The sequence below is a fragment of the Micromys minutus genome (assembly GCF_963924665.1).
Source record: "Micromys minutus genome assembly, chromosome: 3".
NCBI classification, from domain to species: Eukaryota; Metazoa; Chordata; class Mammalia; order Rodentia; family Muridae; genus Micromys; species Micromys minutus.
Window position 1 is genome coordinate 9,854,364 of NC_137972.1, and position 10,027 is coordinate 9,864,390.

The 10,027-nt window shown below is 38.7% G+C and overlaps 1 protein-coding gene across 1 annotated transcript; it reads left to right on the top strand.

The window, feature by feature from the left end:
* Positions 1 to 7,912: 7,912 nt before the first annotated feature.
* Positions 7,913 to 8,965, top strand: LOC308419045 (immunoglobulin-binding protein 1b-like; the record flags this gene model as incomplete). Its single annotated transcript, XM_080914592.1, has 1 exon — positions 7,913 to 8,965. The coding sequence occupies exon 1, from the start codon at positions 7,931 to 7,933 to the stop codon at positions 8,963 to 8,965; it is 1,035 nt and encodes a 344-aa protein (XP_080770718.1). The 5' UTR covers positions 7,913 to 7,930.
* Between the last annotated feature and the right edge of the window lie 1,062 nt (positions 8,966 to 10,027).

A 10,027-nucleotide genomic window follows, 5' to 3' on the forward strand; every position in this document is an offset into this window, starting at 1 on the left:
GCTTTATTAGTTTGTCTTGAGCACTGGAAAAAATACTGTTTAGATTTCCTCTTGGAAACCTCACCTAGGAATAATAGTTAACTTTTACTCTCTAGATAGAATTACCATCTCAGAGATTTACAGCTGTATAAGTTCACAATTTTCTAGTTCTTAATTAAGTCTGTCTTTCTGGTTCAACTCCTGTTTTCTTGCCCAAACTGCTCTCCAAGCTGACTGATTTAATTCAGCTTCTCTTGGCTTCTGACTGAACTGCTCTGCTTAGCTTTAAACTAACTCTATCAAAATGGATCTAAAGTTCTGGTTTCTTTTCATTCTATGGCTTGTTCTGCCTCTTTAAAAAATGCCCCATTTTTCTGATAAAACAGTTTTCTCTCTCTCTCTCTCTCTCTCTCTCTCTCTCTCTCTCTCTCTCTCTCTCTCTGTGTGTGTGTGTGTGTGTGTGTGTGTGTGTTTGTGGTTCTATGTTTGTGCTACTCTTATGTCAATGCCACTCTCTTATAAAACCTCTCCTTCCTATGCTGTTCTGTGAGTCAAGCATACCCTATCTCTCACGCATTCTATCAAATCTTTCTCTGATTTGTTACTTTGTCTTCCCCTCAATTAGACATTACTTTCAAACATGGGTGCTTTCTTCTATAAACTTACCTTACCTACATTCTTTAGGATTAAAGGTATGTCCTAAGGGAGCATTTGTATTCCAGTCTGATCTTACTGTGTTCCTGTGATTCGGGGCCTGTCTATATTCTGGCCCTTTCACTGTTGAATGTGATTCCTTGCCAGAGAAGCCATGTTGTTGGATTAACATTCCTTCACAACAAAGGAATTCTGATCCATGTTGCCAGTGTTCTTCCTCATGCCTGGTTACTTGTATTTTTCTAGATGATCCTTAATTATCATCACTATCTGTAATTTTCCTGGAGCCATTGACCCTAATTATTTTATTATCTCAGGAGGATATAAATTATGCTCAAAACGGAAACTGTTAGTGAACCCCAAATCATTTGGCCCAGGTTTTCAGTACATGACTTATAGGTGCTTAGTTACATCCAAGAAAGAATTTCGATTTTGACATTTCCAAGTCCTTGAACACTTAGAGACCACCAAAAATACCTTTTAAAATGTGCATGTGCACATTTCAGAATCCAACGTTATCTCAGAATTCTAAGCTTTTCTCACTTCCTATTTCTAGGAAGTAACCCAGTTTTGCAAACATACCAATTTACAAACTCATGATTCACCCCACTTTCTTCATATTTTATCACTTGTTTTGATTCAATTCCTATTCATTACTAGTATTATATCAATATTTGGGCTTGTCACTTTGCCTACAGACCACTTTCTATAATGCATGTCCCCTAAACCACATGAAAAAATTACTTTAAAATGTCGATCATTCTGTAGTTTTCATGTAGAATAAAACCATTCAGGAATATCTCATTTCTGTGAGCAGAGTAACTTGTTTATACACCAACCAAAATCAAGGTCAGAGGACTAGAGGTAAACTAAGAGCAAAATGTGAATTAATGTGAAGAGATGTCTATGCCCTAAATACTCTGAAGTTCCCTTTCTGCCAAACAGTCATAAACTGCAATGTGTGGCATTAGCTGAAAAAGACCAAGCAGATCCAATTAACTGATGTATTATTTTTATGAAATTATTCTATTTATTTTCATTTCAAATGGTGACCACCTTCCTGGTCTCCCCTCCCCTAGTTCTTCACCCCATCAGCCATAACTCTTCTGCCACTGAGATGGTGCTACACCACTTGCCTACCCACCCTTACCTGCCTGCTTCTCCCACCTCAACCCAACCAGCATCCTTCTTCCCTGGAACACCAAATTTCAACAGGGTTAAGCACATCTCTTTCCCTGAGGCCAGACAAGGCAGTCCTCTTCTATACATGTGCTTGATGCCATGGACCAGTCTATGTATGGTACTTTGCTGGGGTTTTCATTTTCTCTCTGGCATTTCTTGGGCTTGTTATATACACTTATTTCATAGGGTTTGCCATATTATTAAGTTTGATTTTAATATGTGTAGGCGTGGGTGCACCCATGGCTCTCTACCTACCCAAGAGAAGCTCTGGATTCATGAATGAAAGACACACACAACACACACACACACACACACACACACACACACCACAATCTTTAGATTTAATCTGTCTTAACTAGCTCAATAGCTGGACATTTCCAAATGTCTCCTTGGCTAGCCCACACACACTCTCCTCCAGTATGCCTGAGTTAACACTTTCTAAATCTATATTTTATTTTTGCTGCCCTGATTCCTTCTGGGCAGCCCTCCCTTGGGGCTGCTTTTCCTTTGTAGCTATATTGCTGGATGATTTCCTTCCTGTAGCTCTTAAACCTATCTCTCTGCTTCCACATCATGGTGATGCTGTTCCTTCTCTCCTCTGCATTTCTTTCCTGGGGACCCTTAAAGTCCTATCTCTTTTACCATACTCAGCCATTGACCACTGGCATTTTATTTATCAATGTAAAACCAACTGGGCACAGGAATCCTGAACATCTGGACAAGCAGATTCCTGTGTGATTTGCGGAGCCGAATTAAAACAACGTATTAGAACCAAACATTTTCTGGCAATTCATAAATATTCTGAGAAGAACACTTTCCTAATGTATAAGTGAATGGTCCACGTTAAAGATTTATACTGGATACTGAATACACAAGTGTTGTGAAACAGTATCTTTCATATACGCAAATCACTATTAAACCTTAATTTTCCTAAAGCCCTCTGCATTAATGTTATAGTTATTGGGTTAGTCTTCTGGGGGGACTCCAGGTAGTGATAGTGAGAGGATCTCTGACTCTTTTGCCTGCTTTTGGGACCATTTTCCTCCTACTGGGTTGCCTTGCCCAGCCTTAATCTGAGGATCTGTGCCTGGTCTTATTGCACCTTGTGCTGTTTTCAATTAATATCCATAAGAGATAGGGGAAGGAGTAGATCTGGGAAAGGGAAGAGATAGGGGGATTTAGAAGAAAGAAAAAAATTTGCATAGAAAAATTGTACTTATTAGACCAATAAAACCATAATTGTAAATTCATGCATTAGAACAAGCCAAATCATCAATCTATGTTTTTTTAATTACATCATATGTAATTTAGAACTATGTATTATCTAAAAAAAATCACTTCTGACTAGTTTTTATAGCCACTGAGTTTAATCCTAGATCTTGGAACGCAAAGCCAAGGAAATATCACTTATTTAGAATCTAGTCTTGTCTACATAGAGAGATTTAGGCTAACCAGGACTACATAGCCTATGCCAGAAAAAAGGAGAAAGAGGAGGAGAAAGATGAGGAGGAGGATAAGAAGAACAACAAGGGCAAGAAGAACAAAAACAAGAACAATAAAAACAAGAACAATGAGAAGAATGAGGAAGAGGAGTAGGAAGAGGTGGAGCTGACTTCCTAGAACCAGAAACAAATCTATACATTTTTTAGTAATGGAGACACAAGCTGATAACATGGGTTTGGCTTGTCTTATTAAAAGGTTTCCTGAGTGAAACCGTATTTTCATTGCTTTTCTTGGTTAGCAGAATTAATAAATTGATCTACTTATTACTTAAGCTTAGCAATGCACTGTGAACTGACAAAATTGTAAGTCCAAAAGGAGAAAGTTACAGCTAAAAATTCCCAATTACAAAATGTGCTTGCTAAAATATCAGTTTCTACATTATGAATTGTGCATTAGTGATATATATATATATATATATATATATATATATATATATATATATATATATATATATGATAGAAAGCATTACAGTTTATTGGTTAAAATAAGATAAAGTGTTAACATATACTGTATTCAAATATATTCAAGGAAATGCTCCTTCTTAGAGCTTTTATCATCTTGAGCAACTGTGCAATTTTCTCCTATTGACAGAATAAGACAGCACTGACTCTCTCCTATAGAGGGTCACTCTTCCATTTCAGCTGATCTCAGAGGTCTTGTTGGGAACAAATTACTTGTAAGTTCAGGCCTCAGAAGACCCATGTGTACTATAAGATCCCACTGCACCATCTTGTTCTGCATTTGCACACAAATCCATCCACTTGAGCTCTGATCCTGAGTTCAAGTGATCTCTGTAGAGCTGAGTCTCTGGAGACCAAACTAAAAGTCAAATGACTGTTGCTTTCCTGTGTTAACAGATGACAGTCACTGGGGGCTTCAAAGATCTCTGTATACAAAACACCCTGACTGCTGAGATTTTCAGGCTGCATTTATGACAGTTCTAAAACTCTGAAATGAATGAGAGAACATGGGAGAGTCCTCCTTAGTATTTTCTCAAGGTTTTGTCACTGTATGAATTAGTGAGAGGCAAATTACTATCCACCACAGGGAAAGCAATCCTTGATTATTTCAACAGTAAAAAACCTTTCAACGTAACAATGTATTGGAATAAATATTCATTACAATCCACAATGTACATATTTAGTGGCTAAAACAAGCTAGGACCAGGAGAGTCAGTGACAGTAATTTCATTCACCCTACATTTGAGCACATTTTAGGAAAATTGTTTATTTGGAAGAATTTTCTCAAATTATTATGATCTCAGTTTTTATCAATGTTCCCACATCGAACAATTTCAATTCACTTAAGTAATCCTCCTGATGTGATCAGGATAGCATGACTCACTTGTGTTTTCAGAGGGAGAGCTCACCCAGTAATTAGCCATCCAGTTCCTTTACCCGAAGTACTCAATTAATAGTTTTGTTCACCTGCCTCCCCTTTGTATCATCTGCTTGCTCTCCAATTCCATGGCTTAAAATGCCCCAGAGATAGAAACTATTGTGGAGTTTGCAGATATCAAAATAAATGCAACCTATTTTAATATGCCAGCACTTAAAATATTAAACAACTGGATATTATAATTTAGGTTCTTTTGTCAAAACATTTTGTAATCTTGAGAGGAATCCCACTTATTCTTGTCTGGCCTTGAACTCTTGACCTTCTCTCTTCCACATTCCAAGGTCTGAGATCACAAGAATGTGCCCCTATACGTAATAAATATTTATTTGTGTTTCCCTGCAGTCTGAATACAGTTAACTCTCCTTTAAAAGTCTGTCCTATAGATCCATAGTTATGAATAGGCATATTGATAATGGATTCCATGAGTTTATTAAGTAAGTATTCATTATATTATTACCAATAAAACAATAGTAATATTAATTTCCATAAAAATAATTATACCAGTTTTCTTATATTGAAGATAAAAATGTAATCAAAAGTGGAAAGTCCATGAATATTACACAGATTCCATTTATGCAAATTTCAGCAGCTTGAAAGACCTACCTCTGACACAAATCAAAGTAACAGTTGCCTATACAAGCTGAATGTGGTTATAATATAGAAACTAATTTTCTTGGGTGACATCACCTATGAATCTTGTTTGAAATGTGGCTTACATGAGTATACTATATAGATAGGTGTCGAGATTCATTGAGCTCAACACATGAAGATCAATTGTATGTAAAATTTCCCCAACTACAAATGAATTATTTGACGGATGTACACATTGGCAGCTTATTGTCTCATTGGTCTCTGCTGTTGCCATAAAAGGATTTAGAGTCTGGTGATGTAGAGACTAGAGATACAAAGACACATTTGTGGTTGAACAAGTAACTCTGGATTTGGCTCTACCAAAGAGGGAGGGAGGGAAGGAGAGAGAAAATAAGGCTGAAGGGGAGATGTGCCTTGCCCTTTCCTATTGATTTCTTGTTGGCAATCATTCTGTGTGTGGCTGTTTGGAAAGCGATTCCAGTTATATGTTTCCCCATCTGACAACAGTTTTGATTCATGGTTTAGTCCAGATTCATTGAATACGTTCTGTCGGCACTATGGACAAGAGGAAAATCCGTATAACACAGGAGAGGAACGGGACACTGATGGAGGCCAAGATGCAGTGCTGGAACGAGACCACAGATCTGCTGTTTCTAAAACGTCACAGACTGGTGGAAGATGGAAGACGTTTTCCGGGAAGTTAGGATGAAAAATCTTTGACACTAGCTGCTTAAGAAAAAAAGGCCATCAGCAGTTCTTCACACCTGAAGCTTTCAGAAAGTTGGCTGACCTCACATTTCAGTTCAGCTCCAGTTTTCTGTTCCTACTGGCAAATTTTCCTTTAGGGAAATAGATGGGCTGGAGTGAAATGGACAAGAATGTGACAATTTGTGGGTGTAGCCCAGATGGGCTTTTATTAAACTATTTGTCCATGAGACCCATTAATAAGTAAGCTTTTAAATGCATGCTGGTTTTAAAATTTGCATTTTAAAATCATAGTATTTTAACACAAATAACGAAATAGGAATCATCACATGAATTTTGAAGTCCCAAGCAAAATAAGGTAGGAAATGGTTGTAAAGAAAAAAATAGAAGTAAAAATTAAAACTCAAAGAAAATAAGGTCTTCCTTATGTAATCAAATATAATTTATCTAACATCCAGAATCCATCATGTTTTTAACTCTTCTCTCTGAAATAAATAGATGTATGGTTGCATAGAAATAGTTAATTCCTTGGTTTATTTCACTTTAATTTTTATAAAGAATAAAGTCAACTTATATGATGCTACTTAAGTTCAACTAAACATTTAGTAATGAACAAAAATCCACACATATAAAATGAAAATAGCTTTGTATGGCACAGCCCCAAGTTCCCAAATTCTAAACTCAAAATTAAGAACTTGAGGGGTTATGTTAAATTATACAATTGAAACTTAATGTATTAAGCTATACTATCATTATGCTTTTTATTGTGAATCCTCATCCTAATCAGAACTGTAATATGATAGGATCTAAAATGAAAACTTCAGCTAGACACATCGTATGTGTCTATACTGTATGTTATAAAGTACTCACCATAAAACGAAAGGGGCAGCTATGTCTGGCATGTACCAAGAAAGAAGAAACTGCATCTAAGGATTTTCCAAGTTAATTTTCTTGAAAAACAGAATAATAGGGTAAGTCAAAGGTCACATATGTTATTAAACTACACAGTTATCCAGTTAAGAAATTCAAACTGGGGCTGAAGAAATGCATCACGGGTTAAACTGCACTTAGAGAAAACCTGGGTTCCTTTCCCAGCATCCAAATAGTAGCATCAGTTCCAGGGGGCCCACCGCCCTCTTCTGGCCACCTTCAGCACTGCACACCTTGCTACCCATACATAATCATACATAAAATAAAAATAAATCTTAAAAAGAAGAGGAGAGTTCTTAAAACTATGACGTTTATAAAAGTTTAAGTGGTAACAGATTTAGAGAAAGATGTGCTGGTACATTGTAGAGGTAACAATATATCTATTATTACATTTTAACATTACACTAGACCTATAATACCCCCTCACACACACTCTGTGGTTTCAGTTAATATCAGTGAACCCCCCCCCCCAAATCTAATGACAAATTCCATGCTTTAAACTGCATCCCAAACTGAGAAGCATCATGAAGTCTTTTGCCATCTTGTTCCATCAGTCTTAGGATTCCCTCATTATCAAATGCATTCATGCTGTACCGGCTCAGGGTACATCAGTTACTCATAGCCATTTCAGTTAGTAGATAAGTAGCTGAAGGCTTTAATCAGAGTGCATGTGTTCAAGTGGCCCTTCTCTGGTAGCCTAGCAATGGTTACCATGCCTACATCTTCCCTCTCATTTCATCTTATCACTTAGGCAGTGTATCACACCACACCATCACAAGGGGAAAGGAATATAGTACAATAAGATACAGAGAAAAAAGTCGGGCATAGTGGCCCCACCTGCAGTCTCAGCCCTCCAAAGGCTAGGGCAGGAAGATTGCCAGCTATAGGCCAGTCCTGGCTGCATAGAAAGTTCCAGGCCAGCCTGCGCTGCAGAGCGAGACTCTTGTCTCAATAAGCCAGAGACTTCCGGGTTCCTCCCTCTGGCAAGATGGCGGCGTTTGCGGGGGAGCTGCAGAAGCCGAAGCTCCCGGAGCTGTTGGAAACCAGCTTAGAACTTCTGGAGGAGGTGGAAGCTACGACCCAACCCACAGGCTCCAAACTAATCCAGGAGAAGGTGAGGAAGGCCTTGAACCTCCTGGAGAAGGCCTCGGAGATGTTAGCACAGCTCGATTTGTTCAGCAGGAATGAAGATTGGGAGGAGATTGCTTCCGCTGACCTCAAGTACCTGATGCTTCCGGCCCTGAAGGGCTCGCTGACGCTGAAGGTGGCGGGCATCAGCAATCGCCTTGACCTCCTGCAGGATGCTCGAGAGCACTTCATGAACTTTCTAACCCAGAGTCACAACTACCATGTGGCCGAGTTTCAGCTGCCCTGGGCCCAGAGCAGCTCACCAGAAGACAACACCACTGCTTCCACTTCTGACACCCCGGAGCACAGCCTCGTTGCCATGGCATCCCAAAGGCAGACCAAAATCCAGAGGTACAAGCAAAAGAAGGCGGTGGAGCAGAGGCTGTCTGCTCTGAAATCTGCAGTGGAGAGCGGGGAGGCTGACGACGAGCTTGTCAGGGAGTATTACCTCCTTCAGCTTCGTAGGTGGATTAACATCAGCTTGGATGAGATCGAGAGCATCGATCAGGAGATGGAGATCCTGAGGGAAAGAGGATCCTTCAGTGAGGCATCATCTTCTCGCGCATCTCCTCAGGAGAGGCCTACACTAAAACCCTTCGTCCTAACTCGAAGTGTTGCCCAAGCACAAGTCTTTGGAGCTGGATACCCAAGTCTAGCAACTATGACTGTGAATGACTGGTATGAGCAACGCCAGAAGAGTGAGGTCTTGCCATCTCTTCAGGAGGCAGAAAAGGAGGCACCGCCACCTGAGGCTCTCGCTGTACCTGAGCAAGAAGAATCAGACCTGGAGCAAAAGGAAGACAAAGATGAGAATACCCTCCACAGGATGCAGGAGTGGGATGACTGGAAGGACACCCATCCTAGGGGCTATGGCAACCGACAGAACATGGGCTAATGTCCCCTTCCCTCGGTGTGAAACGACGAAGGAGCATTCACCTTCCCAGACAAGGAAACCCCTGTTCTCTTCCCTTCCTTGGGCCCCTGCTTCAGGAGTGTGCAACAATGGCAGATACTGAGTCTTGCTTTGTATTCAATAAAATGCCACTATCAAGTTTTATTTGCACCCTAGTTAATGTCCGGTGCTCTCGTTTAGGCAGAGCTCTCACCATGGTGTATTGGAGTTTCTTAAGTGGATAGAAAGAGTGCCGTGAAATGGCTGTATAATCATTGACTGTATGATTTCTCTTTAAAAAATAAAATAAAATACCTTTTCTTGGAAAAAAACCTATATCCAGAGAGAACATTCACGTAAGTTTCATTACAGTATGTTTTTAATTATTGTTAATATTCTGGGCCTAACATTAACCATTATAAATATATGTATGTTGGAAAGTAAATAGTTCATGTAAGATTGGATCATATCTTTGAGCAGCTGTTTTATAACAACAAATTGAGAAACTCACAGGATGGTGTTACAAAAGAAATGACCTAATGAATGTGGGGACAGAGACTGTCAAACATGCAACCGGATGCATGAAGTTACAGAACAGCCACCTTCTTTAATTATTGAGTATCTAGAACCTTCTCAACATAGTGTTGAAGTAAAGTAGAAGCTTCATAATTATTTGCTGAGATTTAAATATGGCTTCATTTATTTTTAATCTTGATGTTTGTACTAGAAATAGCATCCTAAAAGAGAGTACCAACTCAACAATATTTATCAAATATAAAAATATAGTTACTTGACTAAAAATCTTCACATCTATATGTGTATAAAGGTGACTTATGGAAAAGTGGTGACATGTTCTTTGTAAAATCTAAAATCTAGAAACTACCTGGGACCTGAAGAGACCTCGATAACAATTGTTTTTCATAGTAATACAATAGATTATTAATAAACTGGGACCTAAAAGCAGCCTAGATTTTGTATGACGTAACTTAGGACTATTTTCCAAATATAAATTAGTAGAGAAGGAAATGAGATAAAAATAATCAAATAAATGAAAATGAAGTAATG